Source organism: Bidens hawaiensis, unplaced genomic scaffold, assembly GCF_021521415.1.
Source record: "Bidens hawaiensis isolate Kalapana, Puna unplaced genomic scaffold, B.hawaiensis_p1.1 tig00005523_1, whole genome shotgun sequence".
Classification (NCBI taxonomy): domain Eukaryota; kingdom Viridiplantae; phylum Streptophyta; class Magnoliopsida; order Asterales; family Asteraceae; genus Bidens; species Bidens hawaiensis.
In genome coordinates, this window is record NW_027491356.1 from 674,996 (window position 1) to 702,249 (window position 27,254).

Here is a 27,254-nt window from a genome sequence, read left to right on the forward strand (position 1 = left end):
AGAAAAATTCCCTTTCAAAAATGATGTGTTATAATTTATGAGGAAGTTGATGCTCTTGACCAATTAAACAAACCAATATGTGATGAAAGTGAAAGCCTAGGGAGGTCCAATGAGCACATTGTTGTTGAGCCCACCGAAAATACAGAGTCCATTGAAAATAATGATCAAAATCAAGTCAATATTGAACCAATAGCCAAGGAGACTATTGAAATAAATGACGTGGACCATACTTCAAATAATGAAGGAACATGCTCACTTCCTCATGAAGAAGCCACCGAGAATATTGAAGCCCCACCAGAAACTATCGAGCCCACTAGAATCAAAAGAACAAGGTCTCAACCAGTTCACTTAAATGACTATCAAGTGAAGCTTCCCCATAGGTTGATCATGCAAAACCTGCATCAAGTCAAGCGTCCTCAACGGTACATCCCTTATCTAACTTTGTTTCCTACGAAAAATTTTCTAAGTCTCACAAAGCTTTTTTAGCGGCCATTAGCTCCAACAATGAGCCGAAAAATTTTAACCAGGCTGTCCAAAACGAACGTTGCGTAGAAGCCATGAAAAAAGAAATAAGAGCTCTTGAAGAAAATGACACGTGGACGTTAGTTTACCTACCAAATGGAAAACGCGTTGTCGATTCAAAATGGGTATATAAAATAAAGTATAAACTAAACGGAGAGGTGGAGCGTTTCAAGGTTCGCCTCGTTGCAAAGGGGTTCACACAAATGGAGGGCGTCGATTATCATGATACATTCGCTCCAGTCGCAAAATTAGTGACGGTTAGAACGCTTCTAGCTGTTGCTATCAAGAAAAATTGGGTCATCAATCAACTTGATGTTAATAATGCTTTCCTTCATAGAGACCTAAATGAAGAAGTTTACATGAAGTTGCCACAATGATTCGCGAAGGAAAATGACACGAGAGTTTGTAGGTTAAACAAATCCATCTATGGCTTAAAACAGACATCTCGTAATTGGTACCAAAAGTTCACCTCATCTCTTCTTGAGCTCGGTTTCAAGCAGTGCAAGGCAGATTATTCTCTCTTTTTGTGGCAGCTCTTATCTATGTAGATAATGTCATTATGGTAGGGAATGACTTGGGTAAAATACAGCATACAAAGGATGAACTTAACAAACGCTTCAGCATAAAAGACTTGGGTACCCTAAAGTATTTTCTCGGTATAGAAGTTGCACATACGCCGGAAGGTCTAGTTCTAAGCCAAAGAAAGGATGTTCTCGGTATCCTTGAAGATTGTGGGTTACAAGGATGCAAGCCAAGTCCTTTCCCTTTTGAACAAAACCTAAAGTTGGATAAAGGAAGTAAAGAACCTAGGGGGTGTTTGGTACAGAGAATGGAAATGGAGAGAAAATAGAAATGGAAATGGAATTGTAGAGAAAGAGAATTGGTATGGAGAATGAGAATCATTTCTCTTGTTTGGTACACGAGAAAATAAACAGAGAACTCTACCATACCCAACCCCACCTCCACCCAACCTGACACCACTCACCACCGCAGCCCCACCACCACAGCCACACCACCACCAGCACCACCACCACAGCACCACCACCACAGCCCCACCACCACCACTAGCCCCACACCACCAGCACCACCACCACAGCCCTTTATTCAACCACAGCCCACCACCACCGGCTGCCGCCACCAAACCCCTTTCTTTAACCACAGTACACAAGAAATTAAAAAGATTCAAATTTTTGGAACATAAGATATAGAAAAAGGAGGCTCAGATCTGTCATCACTGCCTCTTTGGAGATTTTGTGGTGGTGGTTGTGGTGGCGATGATGATAATGATAATCAGAAGCCACCTGCAACCACCGCCGATTTCCACCACCACTGTCACCCACCTGCGACCACAATCAACCGGTTACCATCTCTATGTTCACCACTGCGAACGGCGGAGACGGGGTGGTGGTTGCAGACTTGGAGACGAGGTAGCGGTTGCAGACTTGGAGACGAGGACCGAGGTGGCGGCCGGAGACGAGGTGGTGGCCGGAGACGGGGTGGTGGCCGGAGACGAGGTGGTGGTCGGAGACGAGGTGGTGGCCGGAGACGAGGTGGTGACATGCAATGAGGAGGCTGCTGAGAAATGGATTTCTCTTTGTTTTAAAGAGAAATGGAATTCTCTAGTTTTAGAGAAATAGAAAGAGAAATAGAAATGAAAAGTGGAAAACAAACAAAAGAAATATTTCTAATTCCATTTCTCCCCAATCAAATCCCTCTACCAAACACCCCCCTAAAGTTGATGCTAACCGGTACCGCCACTTGGTAGGAAGACTACTATACCTACAGGCCACTAGACCTGACATTGCTTATTCGGTGAATGTTCTAAGCCAATTTGTGGCTGACCCTAGACAGAGCCATATGAACGCGGCACACCGAGTCTTATGATACTTAAAAGGAACAGCTGGATAAGGCATTCTCTTGCCTCGAGATGGTGGATGCAATCTCACCGCTTATTGTGACTCCGATTGGCTCGGATGCCCTTTTTCAAAGAGATCTAGAACATGATACATTCTTCTCCTTGGAGGAGCCTCCGTTTCCTGGAAGACAAAAAAACAGTCTGTGGTTTCTCGGTCCTCTGCAGAAGCGGAATATCGATCTACGGCCTTCACGGTTAGTGAAATTTTATGGATGAGATGGCTCCTCAAGGAGCTAGACATCATTTTGAGTGAACCGACCCCCTTATTCTGCGACAATCAAGTGGCTAGGCACATCGCTCAAAACCCCGTATTTCATGAACGAACCAAACACGTAGAAATGGATTGCTTCTTTGTCCGCGAACGAGTCGAGTCTCAAGAAGTTCAAACCTTACGTATTGATACTCGAATGCAAATCGCCGATTTACTCACAAAAGGCTTAGGCACTCAACAACTTCGGTTCTTACTTGACAAGTTGGGCACTAGAAGCCTACATGCTCCAACTTGAGGGGGAGTATTGGAATTTAAAATATCCATTATATATTTTGGGATATTCTCTATTATTCTTGGCTCAATACTTTCCTTTCTTTTGGCCTAACCATAAGCTTAACATTTATTTCTTTCCTTATTTTTGCTTCCTGCTTGTTTTATATATTTGGTTGTTCATCGTTAATGATTAATGAGAAATATGAATTACTTTGACCATGGCTTTTCTTACCTTGGGCTTGTAACAGATTGGAGCAGGCTAGTAGATGGGTTTTGGGCTCAAAGCATATAGGGATCGACAATCTTAATTATCGGTTTGAAAGAATTAGTAAAGAACATATTTAGATAGGAGGCCAAAAAATGGATGTGAGGTTGATGTGTAAACATTCACTTGAACCGTTATTACACTATATATTGTCGTCTTTATATTGTGATATCTCTGTACTCTTTACACCTTGCTTATGGTTGTGAAAATGATAATTTTTTTTCACTTGAATTACTTTCGCAGCATACAAACAGGAGGATTTAACCCTCTTGGGACCCCAATCAAAGTGAAAAATTGTGGTATTTCCCCAAGTTTCGAAGTTTGTCATAAAAAAGTTAGAACGAGTAAGGATCGTTGCCGGTGATGATTTTATTAAGGTGAAAATCCAGAAAGTTGATGTTAAAGTAAACATTTTAAAGCTTACATGTTCTAGCTACAATATGTTGAATATCGACTGAAAATGGAAGTGGGAGTTGATGGTTTGACTCTGCGCAGTTTTTATTAGTTCTTCAACTTTAGTATAAAGAATGAAGAGATCTGGAACTACCATTTTATTCATGGTGCTTTTTAAACATGTGCATCAAGATGTTTGGGATATGGTGAGCTTTTGAAAATATATGATTCATATAATTAATATAGAGTTTTGTTACTTATTTTCTTTTGAGAATAGTGTTATGTATGGAAAATCAATTAAAATTTAAAAGGGTTTGACTGTAGTAAACTCTACTCTTCATTCTTGCTGAAGCCTCTTGCCATCTGGGTTTCACGGCATTAAGAAGTTCATTGATCTTGATTTGCGTTTTTGTGTTGGATGCTCCGATCGAAAAGAAATCAGTGGGCCATGCCGGTATTACTGAATATGCGTTAGAAAGGTCAATCCCTACCCTACGACACAAAAAAAGCAGGCCAAACTTCTAGCAGCCATTTGGGCCATTAGAGAATGAGTTGATGGGGCACCACTCTTCACTCCCGTGATCTTTTTAAAGAAAAAGCCACTTACCATGATGGGACGTTTTTCCCCAAAAGGCTCTCCGTCATCTGTGGAGAAACGACATTGGGGGCGCATGTATGGACCCCATTTGCCTAATCAAACAATAACAAACTCCCGTTTCACCTTTTTTAACTTATTAATAATTTATTTGTTTTAAGTATTATTTTAGCTATATATACTGAATGCGTGAAATTATCACGTATATTCATGTGGGTTGTTTTTCATCTACGTGACAGTGATTTGGCTAGTCGTTTTTTCACTAGCACTACGGATCCCTTATAGAAGTAGTTAAACTTGTTTAAGTTTTCCTTATAATATGGATGATGGCAGATAGGAATATGAAAGCTTGTAAAAATGAGTAGGGTCGTCTCAATCTTATTTGTGGAGGTCTAAAGTGCATAATAAAATAAATGCCTTTTCATGCAAAAATGGTGTCGCCCTGTTACTCGCATGTCATTTTGTGTATGTATAAGTATAAACTACAAACTCTATTGTCAAGCAATTCAAAACCAGAAATCGCCCAAAATCGACCCACTGTACTTAGTCTTATAATGCAATATTGCAATTGGAAAAAGAAAAATTTGCAAACAAAACTCTGTGAATTCAAAGTAAAATCCTATGTTTCCTAGCACATTATTACGGAAGCTAACATTCAATAACTTTAGAATGAAGTCACCAACGAAACACAATTTTAATATTACATTACTCATTACACGTATATATTATGCAAGAGTCAACTGTTTTAGGATTTGAAGTAGGAAGTTGGTCACTGGCCACATTTAGTGACCACATTGACACATAGAAACCTTATTGTTCAAAGGCATCAAACTACCCCAACCCCCAAACCAAACTCGTTCTTTTAATGTGGGAAAAGATATCGAATGATTGACAGCAAATTGCTTTCTTAAAACTAATGCATTATTTTATTAAGTTACGTATCTTGTTATGTATTGGCAGTTTTTAATTAGTTGGACTCGGGTTCAAAGATATTGCACACATAAATCTAGTATAGAGGTGTCTGCATGATGTAGCGGGATACACAAAGACTGATAATCATGTAACATGTTACTAATTTTTTAATAAAGAATAACTGTAGAGATAGCATATCCAAACTAAAGAGAATAAAATAAAAGTTTTTTAGGTGACTTTTTTTTTAACATTGATGTATGAAAAAGTTATTGTTTTAAATGTGGGGTGTGGGGTAACTTGATTTAAGAATGAAACTAAAAGAAATATAGAAGGAAAGATAAGGAGAAAAAACATAAGCAGTCTTTAAATTTTCTCTTACAATTCTAATAAACAAAAATAATGATGCTTAGGTGTCATAACCATATTCAATATTGGCTTAAATTTATTTCTTAATTCTCTAATCTCTTCTCTCATGCATCCTAGCTATCCATGAGTCATGGATTAAAACCATTTTTGACAAAAGGGTTATAAATTAAAGAATTAAGAGAAAAATTAGGCCTTGAGTGTAAATCTAAATAAATTCATTTTATCATATTTGTTATTTTATCTAGCTCTAGAACCATGTATAAATGAGATTTGTTAATATATAAATTAATAAAATGAACTATCTGAAAGAAAAAAAAAGATACAAAATAAAAACATAAAATAAAATACGTTGTTTGTGTTTATAGTCCTAAAATATTCAATAACACCTACTTATGATAAAATTATTAATGCCATGTATAAAATATAAAGAGATTTTCTAAACTTTTTAAAATTGAGATTCCAAACTTATTACTGTTTTTACTATATATTTCAATTCTTTTTATCTATAATTTGTGTCTTATTTCAAATAATGAATCTTATTAATTTTTACCATTTGACAAATCTCATGTAATACACGGGTTCAAAAGTTAGTAGGGTAAATATAAGGAGGCAAAATTGTAAGTGCCTAAATGACACATATACACTTAAACGGTCAGGCCCGACCGTTTAAGTGTATATGTGTCAAGATGTGGTTGGTTCAAAAACGAATTAGTGTCAAAAAATCCGTCAGGTGTTAGTTCTATTATGGTGGATTCTACCGTTAGAAAATGACCATTTTAGGTATTTTTTTTAGTTTAGGGGGCTAATCGTAAAATTGGTTTGATCAAATGCACTATTTTGAATTTTTGATCATTTTCCCTAAACATCAATAGTTGTATTACTTTAAATTATGAATCTAAAAAATCATCATTTATAACATCCCATGAGCATCAAAAGAAGAAAAATTATTCGAAGAGAGATCAGATTTATTTTATTGTTATTTGATTTAAGCTATAGATAGAATCGAAAGTGACCTCTAGCCTGTGGAGACATATGTATTATAAGATTTGATTGAATAAAGAAGACAAAAATATTATTTAATCTTATTTAATCGTAAGAAGAAAGTACACTAATTAAATAATGTTTTTTTATACACTTATTATTATCTTTTATATAAATTTTCTCTATCTTTAAATTCAAAATTATAAAAAAAATCATTATATTTTTTCTCTCTTATTCAATTAAATAATACTTTGTTGTGCCTTTATTATTACATTTTCTATTTTCTCTACTCGCAACAACTTTCAACAAATATTAAAAAATTATAAAGGGTGAACAGTAGTTTTCAAATATATAGAAAAATCACTGTATTTTATCCCTCCTCTACTTACAACATTCTAAATCACTCCCTTCATTATAAAAACCAATGTTTTCATAACCAGACCAGACATCGAACCAGACGGCCAACCAGTTCATCGGTCGAACAACTTTGGTCAAAAAATGACGGGTAGGGCTGGAAAAATGTTTTTTCGAAAAAAAATAAATTAATTTTATAGTAAACTGGTTCAATCGGTCCAGTTTTTCGGTCCAATCAGCCGAACTATTTCGGACCGACAGGTTCTCTAAAAGCCGAGTGAACTAAATAAAACCGGACCGGTCTCCGGTCAGTGAACCGGTCCGACCAACCGGTTCGGTCCGGTCACAACAACATTGATAAAAAACCTACCTCAAAAAATAGAATATAATGTGAATGCTCTTAATCTCAATAGATATAAATTCACTATTTCATCTCTTTAAAAAAAGTATATTTTAATCATTTCGAATTGTATTTCTAGCATGAAAGAAAAAAGAATTATATAATAATAATAATAATAATAATAATAATAATAATAATAATCTATCTATAATATATATAAACGAAAGCCTTTAAAAGCTCTCTGGTTGTTCCCTAAATTTTCTCAAGCTACCAGATTGCTTTATTTGTAAATGAAGGTTTTTCATGCATTTGACCCGAATTTACGGGTATGGGTCTCACCAAACTCAGATAGCTCTTAAACGGGTTATAACAAATCATTAAATTAAAAATTAATCTTACCAAATATTTGATGTGAAAATCCTATAAAATAGGGATATACTAAAATTTATTATCTGATTAAAAAAATATTATTTATAATTAAGAAACAATTTTATAGTAAAAAAATAAACGGGTAATGGGTCACCAAATCCAGATAGCTTTTAAACGGATTATAACATATCATTTATTTGTGAAACTCTTTAATCGTCAAACCCTAATGGGGTGTTTGGGATTCCTTATTTTTTGCTTCTTGTAACTTATTAACTTTTATAAGTTAAAAAGGTGTTGGGTAATATGACTTTTTTTAAGTTTTTAAAGAAGGAAAAAGAAGGTTTTGATAAGTTTGGAGGTAGTAACTTATCAGAAACAACTTATATAAGTCAAAAGAAGGTGCAAATAAGGAATCCTTAACATGGCCTAAGTATATTATTAACTTTCTTAAAATAAAAAAATTTAAAATCCAAAAAATAAATATTAAAAAACAAAAAATGTAAAACAGCCCCCGTAATACGGGGGATAAAACCTAGTAATATATATAAACGAAACCCCTAAAATCCTACGTGTCGTGTGGTCGCTCCCCCCTTTTATGGAAGCCACCAGATTGCTTAATTTTTAAATGGAGACCTCTCATTGATTTAACCCAAATTCAAGGGTATGGGTCTTACCAAAACCAGATAGCCCTTAAACGGGTTATAACACCTCATTAAATTAAAAATTAATCTTGCCAATTATTTGATATGAAAATCCTATAAAATAGGGATATACTAAAATTTAATATCCAAAAGAAAAAGATATTATTTATAATTAATAAACAATTTTATAGTAAAAAACATAAGATGGTCATCGGTCACCAAATCCAGATAGCTTTTAAACGGGTTATAACATATCATTTATTTATGAAACCTTTTCATCTTCAAATCCTAAGTATATTATTAACTTTCATACAATAAAGAAAATTAAAATTCAAAAAATAAATATTAAAAAACGAAAAATGTAAAACAACCATTTTCTCAAGCCATCATATTGCTTTATTTGTAAATGAAGACTTCTCACGCATTTAACCCGAATTCACGGGTAAAAGTCTCACCAAACCCAGATAGCTCTTAAACGGGTTATAACATCTCATTATATTATAAATTAATCTAATCAAATATTTGATATGAAAATACTATAAAATAGGGATATACTAAAAATTAATATTCTATTTTATTTAAATATATATATATATATATTATTTATAATTAAGAAACAATTTTATAATAAAGAAAATAAACGGCTAATGGGTATCACCAAACCTAGATAATTTTAAATCGAATTATAACGTATCATTTATTTGTGAAACCATTTAATCATCAAAGCTCAAGTATATTAACTATTAACTTTCTTACAATAAATAAAATTAAAATCCAAATTTACATATATAAATATTAAAAACGAATAATATAAAATAACCCCCGTAATACGGAGGATAAAATCTAGTAATAATATAAAGATAGATGATGAATAGGATACGAGGGTTAAACAAAATTTAGAAAAAATGAGATTCTAAAGTAAATGCTCTAATCAGAAAACAAATCAAAATAAGTCATCATTATAAAACTTATTAACTTAAAATGGGTATAAATATAAATGTACTAGCATGCACCACTTATGACATTGTTTTTCTCTAGTGTCATTGTCGCCACTACATGCCACCACATATATATCGTTGTTATTCCCACTGACACCATTGCGATATCGCCACCTTCACTCAGCTACTAACTCCCATAAAACAATAATAGCGGGCATAAATTTTTGGTACTTTTTTCTGAAACGACTATTTACAACTCAAGTCTATTTTGATCCGAAACAAACTATTACATTTTTTTACAAATGCTTGTCTTGACCCAACTTCATTTTACTGAAGCCCGTATTAACATAACTTGTTTTGAAATAACAAATTTACTACATATATTTTTAATAGCAAATTACACTACATCTAAACTATACCATTTATTTTTTTAATGTATATTAATCTCAAATTTCTTTAATTATTTGTTTAAATTAAGATTATTTTGTATAGGCCGGGAGAACACGTTAATGTAAAATCATAATTTATTCTCAAAATAAGTTTGAATGCCATTTTGTCTAATGCATTTCTTTTCTATAAATGTCCCATGCAAAACCTATATTTTCTTCAATATCATCCATCGTCTTCTCCACTACATTACATATACAAATGTTACATGATTAAGATCATAGAGTCAGAAAACAAAAAACTTCAACAATGAGCGTGTTAACGCGTGATAACCTCAAAGTACTACTATGGTTATCTTGTTTCATCCTCATTAATCATGCATTCATCGCAGGTTCATCTCCTGTTGGTTCGTTAATCGGTCTTGCAGCTCATGATCACCACTTTCACATACGAAAGTTGCAAGAATTTAAGTCTAATTTCTTGCCACAAAGACATGTTTCCCTTTCTTCATCTTCATCTCCATCTTCAGGAGTGTATTCTGTGATCGAGTATGGTGCGGATCCTACAGGGAAGAACGACAGCACGGATGCAATCCTTGCAGCAATATCTGAGGCGGTTTCGGTTACTGGTGACGGGTTTCTGATGCAAGGTATTACCAATCTTGGCGGAGTACGGATAAGTCTAGAAGGAGGGATTTACAAGATCAGCCGTCCGATAAAACTGCCGGGCGCCGGCCTAGGGAACATCATGGTACGTATATCTTAAAATCTTAGTTTCTTTAATACCATATCTCCGATACTTACAGAGAAATCTGTAACCCAACGATCGAGTGACAAGTCATGAGACCTGATATGAAATATAATTGTACAATGAGGTATCATTAGTCAAGAATGGCTAAACGTATTCGGAGTCCTAAACCTAACTAAATTGATGTTGATGTCTTTTTATTTTATTATTATTATTATTATTATTATTTTATGTGTACAGCAGTAGAGATTATCCAAAAACTATGAAATATTGATGATATACAGTGATAATTAATTAATGGATATGAGATGCTCCTCTTTTCTTGTAGTCCATCAATAAGTTATTAATTCTAAAAAATTCTACTTTCAAAAACCCATAATACATAATCCTTATAGACGAAGGTAGTATAAAACTGGACACCTAAATTGTTGGCTTGATTTATCTTACAAGACGGTCATGTCATTAATAACTCACTGTATATGTTTATATTGATATAAATATTTGTATGTGTTTACAAGCAATCTAGAAAAAAAAAAAAGGAAATCAAGTTGGTTCACCTGAAAGTTTGTATGATATCTATCTAAAGTGCATTTTCTATTTGGTCATGTAGATTTAGTCCATGGTTGGTGTCTTTCATAACCACTCCAACCATCACAGAAATCTTTAATCTTCTATTTCTATTAGATAATATTTATCGAAACTTGATACATTATTTTGCGTATTGTTAATACGAGATTCAGATCACTAAGATCAACGAAAATTAATTTAGGATTAAGAAATGCAAACAGTCAGTAATCATATAAGTATAAACCAATGTCTCTACATTTCGACATCCGTATATTCACTTCATTTTCTTTTGGGTGTACTACGTCATCTTTGAAATATATAAGACAAATAACATTGTTTGAAACTATATAAATGTCACCAAAATTCTTATATATGTATAAACAAATGCAAAAAAATTTGTTAGCATTACACAACACGATTCACATACCATACATCCAACCTTGTTTTCCCTAGTATTGTACTAAGAGTCTCCGTTGTGGTGGGGTAGCGTCCCATGCCACCTCACCCAAAACCTTAGTTAAACATCAAAACATGGTCGTAAAGGGGTGCCAAGAGAGGATGCGTGACCATGTTTGTGCCCTTTAACAAAAAGAATTGGGGTCCACACCTCTACCACCCTCATCAACCACATGGACACACACACATTCATCTTTTTTTAAATATTTTTCTCTTATTTATTTATATTTTGGTAATTAGTTATGCGTTTTTAAAAGGTGAGTTGGTTAAAGCTTAGTGTTATTTTAATTTTTAGTTAAACCACACATATATAGTCTAATATTAGGTCCATCACGTACGTACATACGAAGTCAATTGCCATATATAACTAACGAACCTTATTTATCCCTAACAGATATTCGGAGGAACGCTAAAAGCATCTGACAATTTTACAACCGACAGCTATTTACTAGACTTATCATCCTCATCATCTTCCACAAATCATGATTACAAATACGAGTTCATAACAATTAAAGACCTAATGTTTGATTGCAACTTCAAGGGAGGTGGTATTCAAGTAGATGACTCACTTAGAACAACCATAGACAATTGTTACATCGTCCATTTCACCACAATAGGCATCCTAGTACAACAAGGTCACGAGACATACATCCGCAACTCGTTCCTAGGACAACATATAACTGCTGGCAATGACCCTAACGAACGCAACTTCACGGGCACAGCTATTGACCTACAAGGAAACGACAACGCCGTCACGGATGTTGTCATTTTCTCGGCCCAAGTGGGGATAATGGTTTTGGGTCAAGCTAACATTATCACCGGCGTACATTGTTACAATAAGGCGTATGGATTTGGTGGGACCGGGGTGTATATAAAGGTGCCCAGGATAACACAAACCCGAATTGTTAACTCTTACTTTGATTACACGGGGATAGTGGCTGAAGATCCAATACAACTTCATGTTTCGGGTTGTTTTTTTCTTGGAGACGCATTTATTGTTTTGAAGTCAGTTCGTGGGGTCGTGCATGGAGTAAACATTGTGAATAACATGTTTTCTGGTTCAAACAAAGGTGTGGATATCGTTCAGTTGGATCAAACAACTAAAGAGTTTAATGAGATCGGTCAGGTTGTGGTTGAAAATAATGTTGTGAACGGGATGAACATGAAGGCGACCGTTGCTAATGGTGTGACGCGGGTCAATGGGACCTCTTGGACGATCGATTTTAACAGTATACTTCTTTTTCCTAGACGAATAAAATTTGTTCAACATGCGTTGATGAGTAATGGAAGTAATTTGTTTCCCAAAACTATATTGAGGAATGTGTCAAATAATCAAGTGTTTATTGAGTCAGATGTGATGGTTGAAGGAAGTGCGTCCGTTACTGTTGATCAAAGTCTAGCGCTATCGAGCTAACTTTTAAATATTTGGTTATTTGTTTATTTGTTTTTTGTATTAAAACGTCCAAAACAAATGGATATCTTGATTAAAAGATTCAAAGAAATTTTAATTTAAAATATTTATATTTAATGTTCTATATTTATTATTATTATTATTGACGACTTAATTTCTTTTACATTTGAGATTTTTTATTTATCTATGTGTGTACTCGTCTATGATACAGCTGATCCTAGACTCCCCATCAATTCGGTGATATGGCATGCCATGGCCCATGGTGGATGTATGCTTAGTTGTCACCTAGATAGATCCACCATATAAGACTACGGAACACCTAGTTTCAGTTAAGTGATAATATCAGAAACCTAGAACCGTTTATCTTTCTTTCTTTCTTTTTTTTTTTTAATCCCCTAGACTGCCAAAAAAATCTTGTCCCTCCCAAGTCCCACATACCCTCTCCTCTAAAAAGACTCTCAAAAGACTCCACCCTCAAACACTCCTACTGTGGCTGTGGCTGTGGCTGTGGCTGTGGCTGTGGCTGTGGCTGTGGATGAATATTGCAACCCGTAAACCAACTTAACTATAAATATATAAAAACATGTAACATTTCTAACGTTTACTCTACAGTTATTTCCAGTATACTAGTAAGTCTAGGTTTTCTATACCGTCTCAGAAGCAGAGAAGAGCAAACAACACTTACAGATGAGAGCGCCATGCACGCACCCGCCACCCACGGTGGCAACTTCAACTTCAACCACGGGAACAGAATACCAGCCGATACGGGGATCGCAATAACATTGTAGGCCATGGCAAACACGTAATTTATACAAATGCGCTCAAATGTCTTTCGCGAAAGATCAATGGCCGTGATCACATCTTCCAAATTGTTCTTCATTAATACATAGTCAGCAGCCTCTATTGCAATATCTGTACCCGCCCCGATTGCCATGCCGACGTCTGCTGCAGCCAAGGCAGGCGAGTCGTTGATCCCGTCACCCACCATTGCCACTATGCTCCCGTCTTTTTGAAACGAACGGATGACGTCAGCTTTGCCAGCTGGCAACACCTCTGCCCGCACGTCTTGAATGCCAGCCTACAGACCAAAATGAGATTTCAATTTTCAACCCGCTATGGTTAAGTTTTATCTCTAAGGGGTTAAACGGGTCAAACCTCGTTGGCAACAGCTTTAGCCGTACGCCAATTGTCTCCAGTAACCATGATGGATCTGACACCCATTTTGAAAAGGCTTTCAACAACAACAGCTGCTTCTCTCTTTAACGGATCTGCAATACCCACAACGCCTATGAGTTGAGAATCATATGCCACCAAGATCCCGGTCTTTGCGGTTTCTTCAAGATCCACCACCACATTTTCAATATGGCTTGGAATATCAACTCCTTTATCATTCAGCAAACTTCTGTTTCCAACCTGTTCAAAATAATTGCATAATCTTCATTTAACAGTGTTATTCTTGAACATGATAGTTTCCGAGTCTAACCAAAATCTGCTTCTGATTGATGTAACACTGAATGCCTTTTCCGGGAATCGCACAGAAATCAACCGCATCAAGAAGCCATCCAGTCATTTTTGCATCATTGATCTCATTTTGAGAATCTTTGGTTACATTAGGATCCTCAAAGTAATGAAAATGGCAAGCATATTCCATTATTGCTTTTGATAAAGGATGCTCGCTGTTAGCCTGAGATAATTACACGATTTATTAAGTAATGTGTGTATAGTGATAGTTATAAATACATATGTAAGTAGGATTAACAGTTTGAGTTATACCTCAGCAGATGCGACCAATGTTAAGAACTCTCCATGGTCCATTCCCGTGAACACTTTGACGGTGGTAACTGTAGCTTTACTCTGAGTAAGAGTCCCGGTTTTATCAAATATCACATAACGAACCTTTTGAGCCCGTTCTAATGCATCTCCTCCTTTGATCAGAACACCATTATTGGCTCCGACCCCAGTGGCAACCATGACAGCAGTTGGTGTGGCAAGACCAAGTGCACAAGGACATGCAACAACCACCACTGAAATCGAGAACATAAGAGCAAAATCAAAGTAGGTGCCGTTTAGAGGTAGCCAGTCTCGTGGGTAAGCTCCAACAACTCCAGTAAAAAACCTGCACTTGAATTACATAATATTGTTAAAATATTTATTATTTAGTGCTACTTTAGTTTAACGAGTCATCAGTTGCATACCACACCATGAATGTTGCCATTGACAACACAACAACTGTAGGGACAAAAATGCTTGCAACCTGAAACATACCAATAAAGGCACAGATGAGTATAGGCTTGTAAACGAACTGAACTGAGCATGTTTGTGTTTGTTCGTTCAACTTTAATTGAACAAACGATCAAACACTAAAAATTAAATGAACAAGGTTTTGCTCCTGTTCATTCGTTAACAAAATGAACATATTTGTCTTCACTTATATTCATTCGTTAACAGTATAAACAGACAGTTCACGAACGTAAACAAATAAACATAACTGAAGAGGGAGCATACATGAATGAACATAACTGAGCTAACCAGATAAAAATAATGTGAAGAACAATGTATTCGGCCTAATAAGTTACTAAAACTAGACTAATTCAGTAATTTGTAATAGATCAAAAAGAATTTAAATGGATATATTAACAAATGAACTTAAATAAACGTAAACTAATGAACATAAATGAATATAAACGAATAAAAATGAGCATACGCTCGTGAACATAAGTGAAAGAATGAGACATTTGTTCATGTTCGTTAGTTTAACTAAATACAAAAATTTTGGTTCGAGTTTGTTTGTTTATTAAATAAACAACTTCCAGTCGAACGGTTCACAAACGATGCAGTGAACTTTCGGTTTGTTTACATGTCTAGATGAGTACCCTACATGCATCAAGTGTAATAATGTTTAAAATGTGTGCATACAAAGTCAGCAAACTTCTGAATCGGAGCTTTTGCCATTTGTGCAGTCTCAACCAATGAAATTATCTGGCTCAAAACGGTGTCAGAACCTATTTTTGTAGCTTGAACATGGAGGGAGCCATGTAAGTTTATTGTACCTCCAATCACTAAGCAATTAGCCTCCTTCAAAACAGGTGCTGACTCACCAGTAACCATACTCTCATCCACATAACTTGAACCCGAGACAATTAGACCGTCAACTGGAACCTTTGAACCAGGAGCAATCTTTAATAAGTCACCAGGTTGGATCAGTAATGCATCTATTTCCCTTTCTCCAATTACACTTCCATCTGCAAGAAACTCAAAACTTAAAATATAGAGAAAAGCTCCCCAAATGATCCGTGTGGTTTGATCATTTTGCAATTTTGGTCTCAGATTTAAAATTAGCCAACATTTGTAAGAAACTGAGAGATTGCACATTTAGTTTCCACCGTTAATCCCGTTTAGTCTCTAAGTGAAAAGTGATTTCCTGTGAGGATAATTGTGTTTTTTCTAATTTGAAACCCTGATAAAATACTCTTTCAAACCCCAAAACTCTTCATGCCGACTTCATCACCTTCGGTTTTTCAAACTAAACCTTAGATTTGGCGCTAACCTTCAAAATCATCACGTTCAACAAACATCAACAGGTGGAAATCGTCGCTTACAACAATTCCGATCTTTAAATATTATGTTTTAAACAAATAAATGAAAGAGAACATGTCAAATGAAATCCTTTTATTAAAATGTAAAACAAAAAATATACCCTCATAACATTTAAACTAACTTGGATTAACAGGGGGGACTAAACGTGCAACTCTTCCACAAATATTTGGACTAAGTTTGCAATTCTTAAAAAGAGACCAAACTTGCAAAATGGTCAAACCACAGGGACCGTTTATGCAATTTTCTCTAAAATATAATAAAACTTAATTTCCTAAACGTTTTGTAGCGTTGTGTACCTTTGTTTTGGATAAGCAGTAAAGCTGTTGAAGGTGTAAGTTCAACTAACTTCTTTATAGCATCTGATGTTTTCCCTTTTGCTATAGTTTCCAAATACTTCCCAAACACGACAAAAGTTATTAACATGGGACTTGTTTCAAAATATGTTTGAAACCAGAACCCTGTAATTGCACCATACAAAAGTGCATAAACAGAATAGAAGTATGCAGCTGAGGTTCCCAGTGCCACCAAAACATCCATGTTTGTTGCACGATTTCGTAGTGCTCTGAAAGCCGCAAGATAAAACCGCTTCCCAGTAACAAACTGAATGAGGCCTACCAACACCACACACAACCAATCACCAATTTGGAACGGTCCAATTTGCGAGAGCAATATGGAGTTAAGAAAGGGTATGTATGGACATATGAACCGCATTGCAAAGATGGGAATCTGTCATCCGGTAAAGAAAAGGCTAGAAAAGATTATACACTTCAAATGGACCAACATACCCTCAGCTAAGCTTCCCATGATCCTTATCAAACTATATTGTACTACGTAACTCATGAATGGTATTAGGCCTGTAAACGGACCGAACATTCAGTGAACCGTTCAGTGGGAAGTTTTTTTATGTTCGTTTATTTTATAAACGAACGAATATGAATGAAACTTTTTGTTCATTATTTAACGAACGAACATGAACACATGTCTCGTTCTTTCAATTATGTTCGTCGACGTTCGTTTATGTTCGTTCATTTATGTTTTTTTAGTACATTTGTTTATATATTCATTTAAACTTTTTTGGGTCCATTACAATTAAGTCTAATTTTCTGAATTAAAAGTATCACCTATTACAATTCAGTCAGGTTTCATTATTTTTTTTGGCCAAACAGATTGATGTTCACGTTTACTTTTAAGTGGTGTTCCCTTGGTTAAGTTTGTTCATCTCTGTTCAGTTAGTTTGTTCGCTTGTGTTAGTTTTAGTTCGTTAATCGTACATTCATATCTTAACACACGAACATTAACGAACACGGACATTAAGAAAACTCCGTTAGTTTAATTGCTTGTGTTAGGGCACTTGTTCATTTAACTTAAACGAACGGACACACCTCGTTCGTGTTCGTTCGGTTAGTTTACAAGCCTAAATTGTATGATAATCAGGTCTGCAAAAGGGACAAGACATTATAAACCACCAAGTCATTAATATAAGTTAATTTACTTACACCAAGAAACAAACTGAATAGAAAGTGGCGCCACATCTGTGAAGATTCTTCTATATTTTGAGTAACCATCCTCATATGAGGGTTCTTTACACGTACTTCAAAATCCCCGGAGTTTTCTTCATTAATTGCATCAACTAAGGCTCTAAGACCAACAACCTCAGTATCAAATAAAACATCTAACTCGTTTGACGTCTTGTTAAAACTGAATTGTTTCACTCCTTTCATATTACATAGTTTTTCTTTTAACATGTGTACATCCAACTCATTGGATATCCTTGTAACTCCTAACATGATTCGATCTTGTCCACTGCTTTCTGCAAGTGAAGCTTCAAAACCAGCATCTTCGATTGCATTTACAATTTCGTCCTTGCTGATTATTGAAGGGTCATACTCTACTTCGCCTAGTGAAGTAGCGAGTGCAACTATAGCTCGTTTAACACCAGGAAGCTTTCTTAATATGCCTTCAAGAGAATTAACACAAGCTGCACATGTCATTCCTCCAATTGTAAACTGGCCTACTAGAGTTGCATGCGACTTTGACTTTGTGGTGGGATGTTCTTGTAGAATTTCTGCTTCAAATCCTGCATCTTCTATGGCATTCTTAATATCATCATCCTGAATAATCAACAAACCCAAGGTGGAGAAACGTAAACAGTAAACAACATACACTTTGTCCGGAGATGAAATATAAATACTTATTGCAATGTACGAGCAATCCTGGTAACGTTTATACTCTCTAAATATGAAATGAGGACAACAAAGACCTAAATTCAAGTAAATGTTAAGAGCATGTGGCATATCATTAACCTGCAGTATCTAAGACCCAAATTCAAGCAACTGATTTTAAGGCTCCAAAGCAGAACCTTAGAAGGCAGTGGACCAAAAAACTGCTGCTACCACAATCTATTTTATATTTTTATACATTTAACTAAGAAAAGGATGGCAGATTCGGTGATAAACATGAAATGTGTAATATCATGTTCAAGCTGTGTACCATATAAACTACCCCCAATACCCGAGTGAGCCTTCCTGAGACCGAATGCCAACCGTCCATGCTGATTTTGACGCTCCAAGCCTGACTCACTCTAGAACACCATCATGGAGGAAAACCCCCCTTGAGTCAGGTTTCGAACTTGAGACCATAAGATCCCAAGTCTTAACCATCACCCCATGCCATTGGACCAGAGGGTCAATGGCACTGAGCAATTAAAACTATCGATGAAAGTACAATTAAAACAGTTTACATTACTAGAAACCAAACATATATTGATATTTGAAGTGCAATGGATTACGGACCTCATGTTACTACAAACTCAACCACCTAATCTAATTTAGTTCACGATATAATAAAACTCTAATTCCTAAAACTGCATAAAATGGGGAAATAAAGCACATCTGGTACCATTTTTTGATATAAATTTGGGGCAATGTAATGTCTCACAAAGCTTACAGTCACATGAACATTAAACTTAACCTAATGAATGGCTTAAAGTAATAAAATAAAGTACCAAAAAATGAAACTCACATTGACCAAATTGGAATAAAAAAGGACGTCAGCTTTGTTCTGCAACAAAGCTACGGAGGCGGTGAGGACGCCATCGAGACTATTAATCGCTGCTTCGACGGAATTGGAACAGGCTGCACACGTCATCCCGGTGACTCTGACCTGAATTCTGGTAACGCTTCCGTTGTCATGATCATCCCTGCTTTTATCATCATCCTCGTAATTATTTAAGAGCCTGACGTCCTCTAGGTTAACGCCTGCGTCGATCGCCGACGAATCACGAACCTCCGTCAGTTGGAGGTCTTTGAAGGTCGGCGCCATTGATAATAATAATAATAATAATAATAATATCCTGTGTGTATATGGATTGAGAGAAACGCTAGCCTATTTACATATACATGTTATATTATGGCGGAGAGCAACAACGGGGAATTAAAGGTTGACGGAAACGAGCACCATCACGTTCACAGCCATGACGACAGATCTTTTTAATTTTCTACACTTACGTCCCTTGTATTCTTCGCTTTCTAATAGCCAACCGGATAAAACAAAAATTAAGAGGTTTGTTTTGCAACTTTAGCATAGGTAGGTGCTGAATTTATAAAATGTCTTAATGGTTAAAAGTGTTAAGTATGATGACGTGGTTGTGGGTCAAGAAGGTGGTGCGGGAATAGAAGACTGAGGGTTATGAACATATGTAAAAAACGAAGTGGTAAGATTTCCGTTTAGCATCATTTTAAAGCTTAATAGATAAAATGTTTGCTGACTGTTTCAGATGTGTCTTTCTGCTAACCAGTAAAAGGTCTGACTGGTTAAGGGGATTTGAGCCCGTAAGTATTGTTTGGTTAGACATCTTAATGGATGTACAGAATAATCATTTTATCCCTTAGAATTATTTTGTGATAAATGATATGTATCTATTTGGTCAGACACTCAATAATATTTGCTTTAGTCCCAAAATAAGGAATTAACAACGTCATTAAAATATCAAAAGAAGGGTTAGGTTATAATATGAAGTATAGTTTTTGTAGGAAGGATAAAAAGTAATCTTGTCCATTGATTTTGAATATAGAGGGTTGAGATTAGTTTAGGGGGGAATCAAGTATGAACACAAGGTAAAGGGCATAAAAGGAATAACACATTTGTTGGCTTTCTCTCTCCACATGCAAGACACATGTCAAATTCTCTCATCGTTTTAAAACGTCCATAACTTTTTTTTACGATGTTTTTATTGAAAAACAAATTCACTGTAATAACGAGTGTCTTTTTATCTTTCATATGAGTACCATATTGTAATATAAAATTTTAAAAAAATTAGTGGGTTTTTTACAAATTGTGTTTTATAAAATTGTATTATACAATAGTATTTTTCGTTGTGTTTTTTCTTTCATTGTGTTTTTTCATTGTATTTTTTACATTGTGACATACAATTGTGTTTTTTTCATTGTGTTTTTTTTTTTCATTGTGTTTTTTCCATTGTGTTTTTTACATTGTGTTTTTCATAGTGTTTTCTATTGTGTTTTTCCGAACTTTTCCGGCGAGGTGGTGGCGGCGGGTGACGGTTGTGGTGGCGGTGGAGTGGTGGTGGTTGTAGAGAGTAAATATGTAATTGAGTTTTATGTAAGTAGGTTTTTGAAATTAATGTAAGTGGGTTTTTGAAATTAAATTAAATGGATTTTGATATTTAAGTGTTAGACTAAAATACCTTCCTTCCTAACCTTCTTAGGAAAATCAAACTTTTTATGTGAACCTAACCCATCAAAACATCATAAATCCCATGAAACACAACACTTAAACTATTATGTACAAAAGTTTTGGGTTTCCCGTTCGTTGTGACGTGATAAACTGTAAAAACAAAAAAAAAAATTAGTTTTAGTAACATTACAAAATCATAAAAATTGACACAACATTCTATTAAGTGGCTAATTTAAAAAAATGCAGCATCAAAATACTAAAACATGGACCTTGTTAATATTTTCATCAAGACAGATGTAAAATACTTAGAGCAACACTTTATCATATCATTTATTTAAAAGTTAAATAGTTATTTCATTTAAGGCATTTTATCAAATACCTTATGTGCATCATAATTTTGTTCACATATTCATCTCAATAAACCCAAATACCTTGCCATATTTGTATTAGGCCACGGTACTATGGTCCTCTTTATCATTCAGTTTCAAATATAATTTAACCAATTTAGAGGTTTATTTAGCTATTCAAATGAGATTTTTGAACAAGTCAAACACTTCATGGCCTGACCGAATCAGATTTAAGAGCTAAATAGGGTCATTCAGACCCAAACAAACACCCTCATAATGCTGATTAATTAAGAGAGAGTCTCTTAATAAAATCATTAAGAGACTACTAAACAGTCCTTAAAACAATGTGTAGTGATGCCTCTGGGCAGCGCCCATTTAGACAACCACTACACATGGTCTAAGGGTGATGGGAGTGGAAGAAAGATGGAGGCTTGGGATAATGTGCCACATAGTTGGAAGAGAGAAGCTTGGGGTGAGTAGCTTAGCCAACAAGATCGCGGAGAAAAGAAGAAGTGGATCGGGATGGTGGGAGCATCACTCCCCTTATTGCAGTATCGAGATTAAATTCCATCCTGAAGATTGCATCACGCACCCACTCCGTTTAAACCATAAATGCCGATATTAGCATGTCACTTGATTAGATTAAGAAGAACAAATAAGTTTGTTTAGATTAGAGAATGAGTTTTTATTTACCTAAAAGATTAACTATACAAAGCCAGCTGAAATGGTTTTGTTTTGCTAACCACTACAAGTTAAGTGAACAAAAGGCTTTGGTTTCAGTTTCAATAGATTGATTACACCAAAGTTCTTTTGGATTAACTATCTAGACTTGATTCAAAGCAAAAAAATATTTATTCATAAATCACGATAATCTATAAATCCTATAACTAGAGTCGATGTTAAGAGAAAGTTAGGTTCATAAATCAAGATAATCTACAAATGCATAACCATAGGAAAGGACTTGCTATTATTATTCAACATCTTTGATGATCAAACAACATGGTTTTTTTACTCTTCACAATGAGATAAAACTGGCTTTAGAACTTCACTATTTCATTTGGAAACTTAACATATGCTTCAGGGTTGTAATTAAGAAATCTAAAATTAAGCAATTCTCTTACTAAAAAGGAGGTGATTTGAACATAACATGTTTCATTCATCCACCATTAAGGAACATCTAGTCGAGCCCGATGACTTCAAGAAACACACAAAGCATTGCACGATCAATAAACATCCCCAGACAAGTTACAAACATAGTTGACAACAGCAAAAACACCACGCAAATAACATCTTGAAAGTTGCAACAAGGATAGCAATTATTGTAACAAAGAGCGCTTGCTCGGATGCGTAATAATACACGCTATATACTATAGCTAACTGGCAAATCGGTCTCTATCATGAGGTGCAAGGTAGTCGATATTTGGGCCAAACGGGATGATTCCATACGGGTTGATGGAAGGATGACTTCCATAATAATGGTTCTTGATATGTTCCATGTTAACAGTGCTACTCACACCTGGAATTTGGAACAAGTCTTTTGTGTAGTTGAACAGATTTGGATACTCGCGTAGCAGTTTCTTGTTGCACTTAAAGTGAACGGCATAAACCTGCATATATACTGAATTAACCAATTTAATATAATGCTAATACACATTACAAATGATGCCTAAGATCAAATAACTAAATTGTTTAGGGCTAAATATATAGATTTTGAAGAAGATTTTACAAGTCATTGCAGCAAGACTGATTTTTGAGGGAGAAAGTAAAACCATCCATCTCTAATCTAACTACTTTCTCACAGTTTATCATAATCTGATTCTGATCTTTAAAGTTCCAATAATCACTTTGAAAGTGCGCATCTAAACACCTATAAGCAGGTTAACCCCTTGTGCGTACGGGTGCTAAACGAGTCGTGTTCGTGGGTTGGCGGGTCAAACATAGACAAACCCAAAAACTTGAAATGAACCTGAAAATCGTGTCAAACACGTGAACCAGAACCCAATACACACATGTTTGCCAATTGATATGGACCCAACCCGTATAACCCAAAAAAGTTTTTATTTTTCACATTTGCAAATTAATACTCTAAAATTATACATCTACGAGAAAAATACAAATGTATATAAAACAATTACGTTTAAATTATAAAAGTCGATGTCAGCTTTTGTTTTATTTTTTAAAGTTTTGCATAAATTACCCAACCACAAAAAGTTGTGACATAAAGACACACTATAAAAATATAAACAGGTTACTCGTTTAACCCACCAGGTCAACCCGAACCCAACCCATTTAGCTAATAGTGTTTACAGGTCGACCTAAAATTGACACAAACCTGTTTAGACTAAAACCTAAAACCATGAATATCATGTGAACAATGCAAACCTCATCAAACCGTATGAGGGTAACAAACAACCGAATATCTGCCTCGGTTAACGAGTTCCCGCATAAGTACCGCTGTTTTCCAAGTATTTCTTCACATTTGTCTAGAGCTTCATATAACTGTGTAACAGCCTACATACCCAGCACAAAAACAAATAATAAAAATACATTATACTTATAAACTAACCGCATAATTTAGAAATTAGAATAATACCTCCTCATAAGGCCCTTGCTTCTTAGCAAATCCACATTTGTAAACCCCATTGTTTATCCCGCTGTAAATCCACTCATTTAACTCATTAATTTGGGCTTGTAAATGAGAAGGGTAAAGATCCAATGACGGGTTCTCTGCTATGTCATTGAATTCAGTATTCAACATGCGAATGATCTCTTCACTCTCATTATTTACAATAGTCTTTTGTTTCTTATCCCATAAAACCTATAACCAATCATCATAATTCATAAGTACATAAAAAGTTATTAACACTCATATAAGTCGGTATACATACAGGAACGGTATATTTTCCAGAGTAGTTTGCACTAGCCAGCTCATATAATGCGCGTACGGTTTTTTCTCCATTAATATGGTCCGGAGCAGCCCACGGTTGCTCAGTTTCGGTGTCGGGAAACACCCATCCCATGTGCTCGTCACTTTCCTTTGTTCTCTCCCATATGGGTTTAACTGACTGAAATTTAAACAAGTACTAAAACTCAATTGCTAAAGATTGAAGGTTTTACAAATAATTTAACTGGCTGAGTTATTTGCATGGATGGTCCCATATTGTTCACTCAAACGTAAGATGGACGTTACGTTTTGAGGATATAATATTAAAAATACCCAAAACACCTTGCATTTAAATTTAAAAATAATCTTTTTTAACTCAACCCTCCTCGGGCGTCTTGCATTCTGATCACGCAATATGGGAAACCACAGGGACCATCCGTGAAATGTTACAATGATTCAAAAACTGTAAAGTTACCGTGAAACTAATGGCCTTGTCAAGTCCTTTGATCTTCAAGTAGGCAAGGCAGCGAGAGGCCCAAGGGCATGCATAAGACACATATAAATGGTATCTTCCAGGCTCGGCTGGAAATTTGGCGTTTGGATCTCGTGAGATCAAACTACGAAACGTTGAAGGAGTTCTAATAAAGGCACCGGTTTTAGACATTTCATCCAATGCAGAACTAGCCATTCGAATGATCAGCTGCACAAACAGGCCAAAATTAAACTCTGATGTCCGGATAATCTAGAATCCAACAATTAATCCCTTGTTTTGTTAATGATCAACATTGGATAACAGAATCCAGTATCCAAAATCCGGATATCCGACAAAGAACATCACTTGTAAAGAAAAACAAAGGGGTGTTAAGTGTTTGGATGTGGGATTAACCAATTTTGACTATGATATTCTGGTTAATTAGGTTACATATAATCATGTGATTATCTATCCCTAAATTTAAAAAACTAAATATCTGATGATTATGTCACTATGATTCTCTAGCTTCAATAATCAATTTGAAAACAAACATGCATCCAAACAACCTGCAAGGCAACTGGCACCTAATTGTATCATCGCAAAGTGATTAGTGTCTCCAGTGTAATCCAATTAGGTCAAAATTAGTTGATTGAACTATAATAATCCTGTATGTATGGGAGAAATTTAGGTTGATGAATGCTCTAAATCTCATAATTAATATAATTCTGTAAAAATAGACAGATGAAGCAACGAAGCAATCGATATTACGAAATCAAGTGGTAAAGCAAAATCAAGAGCTGTGTTGCAGTGTAATGAAATGGTGTAGAAAAAGAAAATGATGATCTAACCAGGAATTGAATTGAATTGAATTGAATTGATGATACATACCTGGATAAAACAGTGATGATGAGATGGTTGGAAGCAACTACTTTGATTTTGAGTGTGAATTACGGACTATCGAGATCATGATTTATAGTTTATATATATGCATCGGTCATCACCTTCGTCACGGTCCACTTCGGCTGCTAACTGCACCGTTTGCTATATTATTAGTTAACCCTTTTCTTTTTAATTAAAAAAAATTAAAAACTAGATATAAAATCTTGAAATTAAAATAGATGCATGATAATTTAATAAATACTAATCAGAGTAGTTTTTGATAATTGAACTAATGGAAATAAAGAAGAGAACGATTTTGATTTGGGTTTGTTCAAAAATAGTCAAAGTTAGCAGAACTGGTATGGACTCGGCTGGTGAAAATACGAGTCGAGCACTTTAGCTCGCTTCTTGTGCTTTGACTCAACGAGTCACGTGTTTAAACAACAGCCTTTCGAGCATTAATTTTGAGTCGCGTCTTGTGTCTGCAAAGACAATCGAATTAAAATCAGCTATAAAGTTACATTGGCGTGTTCATAGTATAAATACAGAGTTCGAGTAGCATGGGTCGAAGACGCCTCATTTACAGGTAAACAAAATAAAGATAAGATGAATGCGATACCAATGTTAATACTAAGGTGCTAGAACCGGAAAAGCTATGAGAAAATGATGGAAACTTGTTACACGCAGTAAAATTTGAAACATTGAACTGGTATATAAGTAGAAGTCTTTTTTATATATTGTTTTCTTAGCTGTACGGAATAAGTAGGGCCATAGATGGTGCTTTAGCCCCTTACGCATGTGTGCGTTAACGCAATGTGACATTTGACTGCGCACTTTACAATTGTAAAGATTTCATCTTCAGAATTTTTATGAAGTTTAATAAAATTTCTCAACATAATAGATTATTTTATACAAAATCCATCATATAGAACTCTTTGAGTTCACAAAAACTTATTTTTTTAACTTTGGGTTTTCAAGTTATTTGATCTTTTATGAATCTTGAATTATCAAACAAAATTGTTGTTCTACCTTTCACAGTAAGGTAAAACTTACTATACAACTCCATTATATCATTTGGAAAAATATATACTTAAAAGGGTTGTAACTAAGAAATTCAAATTAAGCAAAAAGGAGGTGATTTGAACAAAGCATGTTTTATTCATCCACAATCAAGGAGCATCTAGTCATACATCAATGACTTTAAGATCAATAATTGTCCCCGAACTAGTTACAAACATAGTTTTACAACAAAAGAAACACAACCCTCGAACTCTCCATTCCCCACATAACAAAAAAACAAGTCATGCAAGTTGCAACAAAGATAACAATTATTGTAACAAAGAGAGCTTGGGTACATAATAATATACTGTAGTTAATTAGCAGAACGGTCTCTATCATGAGGTGCAAGATAGTCGATATTCGTGCCAAGAGGGATGATTCCGTACCGGTTAATGGGAGGAAGACTTCCATCATGTTTCTTAATAAGTTCCATGTTAACAATGCTGCTTATACATGAGATTTGAAACAAGTCTTTTACGTAGTTGAACATATTTGGATACTAGTGTATCAGTTTCTTGTTGCATTTAAAATGAATAGAAAGAACCTGCGTATATACTAATGTAAATAACAAAACATAGCTGATACCGACCAAATGCAACGACTTTGTTTTACCGACCGAATAAGTGTTGTTTTAAATATGTGAAATTTTTGTACCATATACTATACGGGCATCACTAC

General features: G+C 35.1%; 3 protein-coding genes across 3 annotated transcripts; 1 reads left to right on the plus strand and 2 right to left on the minus strand.

Annotated features, from left to right (window-relative positions):
• Positions 1-9,771: 9,771 nt before the first annotated feature.
• On the plus strand, positions 9,772-12,646 carry LOC143630072 (polygalacturonase QRT3-like). The gene is made up of 2 exons (XM_077099170.1): positions 9,772-10,212; positions 11,627-12,646. The coding sequence occupies exons 1-2, from the start codon at positions 9,772-9,774 to the stop codon at positions 12,644-12,646; spliced, it is 1,461 nt and encodes a 486-aa protein (XP_076955285.1).
• Positions 12,647-13,232: 586 nt separating this feature from the next.
• Positions 13,233-19,561, minus strand: LOC143630073 (copper-transporting ATPase RAN1-like). The gene is made up of 9 exons (XM_077099171.1): positions 19,262-19,561; positions 17,737-18,351; positions 16,537-16,966; positions 15,560-15,885; positions 14,839-14,897; positions 14,417-14,759; positions 14,127-14,327; positions 13,799-14,056; positions 13,233-13,721 (listed from the first exon to the last, which is right to left on the minus strand). The coding sequence occupies exons 1-9, from the start codon at positions 19,559-19,561 to the stop codon at positions 13,245-13,247; spliced, it is 3,009 nt and encodes a 1,002-aa protein (XP_076955286.1). The 3' UTR covers positions 13,233-13,244.
• Positions 19,562-22,625: 3,064 nt separating this feature from the next.
• Positions 22,626-24,868, minus strand: LOC143630075 (uncharacterized). The gene is made up of 5 exons (XM_077099172.1): positions 24,642-24,868; positions 24,171-24,347; positions 23,876-24,100; positions 23,665-23,793; positions 22,626-22,889 (listed from the first exon to the last, which is right to left on the minus strand). The coding sequence occupies exons 1-5, from the start codon at positions 24,852-24,854 to the stop codon at positions 22,656-22,658; spliced, it is 978 nt and encodes a 325-aa protein (XP_076955287.1). The 5' UTR covers positions 24,855-24,868; the 3' UTR covers positions 22,626-22,655.
• Positions 24,869-27,254: the final 2,386 nt, after the last annotated feature.

Excerpts from the sequence above, each read along its gene's own strand:
- LOC143630072 (XM_077099170.1), top strand. The coding sequence starts at position 9,772 with ATGAGCGTGTTAACGCGTGATAACCTCAAAGTACTACTATGGTTATCT. Across the intron at positions 10,213-11,626 it reads CCGGCCTAGGGAACATCATG|ATATTCGGAGGAACGCTAAA; the intron begins GTACGTATATCT and ends TATCCCTAACAG.
- LOC143630073 (XM_077099171.1), bottom strand. The coding sequence starts at position 19,561 with ATGGCGCCGACCTTCAAAGACCTCCAACTGACGGAGGTTCGTGATTCG. Across the intron at positions 16,967-17,736 it reads TATTCAGTTTGTTTCTTGGT|ATTCCCATCTTTGCAATGCG; the intron begins GTAAGTAAATTA and ends ACCGGATGACAG. Across the intron at positions 14,057-14,126 it reads TCAATCAGAAGCAGATTTTG|GTTGGAAACAGAAGTTTGCT; the intron begins GTTAGACTCGGA and ends TATTTTGAACAG.
- LOC143630075 (XM_077099172.1), bottom strand. The coding sequence starts at position 24,854 with ATGGCTAGTTCTGCATTGGATGAAATGTCTAAAACCGGTGCCTTTATT. Across the intron at positions 24,101-24,170 it reads CTGGAAAATATACCGTTCCT|GTTTTATGGGATAAGAAACA; the intron begins GTATGTATACCG and ends GATTGGTTATAG. Across the intron at positions 23,794-23,875 it reads AGCAAGGGCCTTATGAGGAG|GCTGTTACACAGTTATATGA; the intron begins GTATTATTCTAA and ends CTGGGTATGTAG.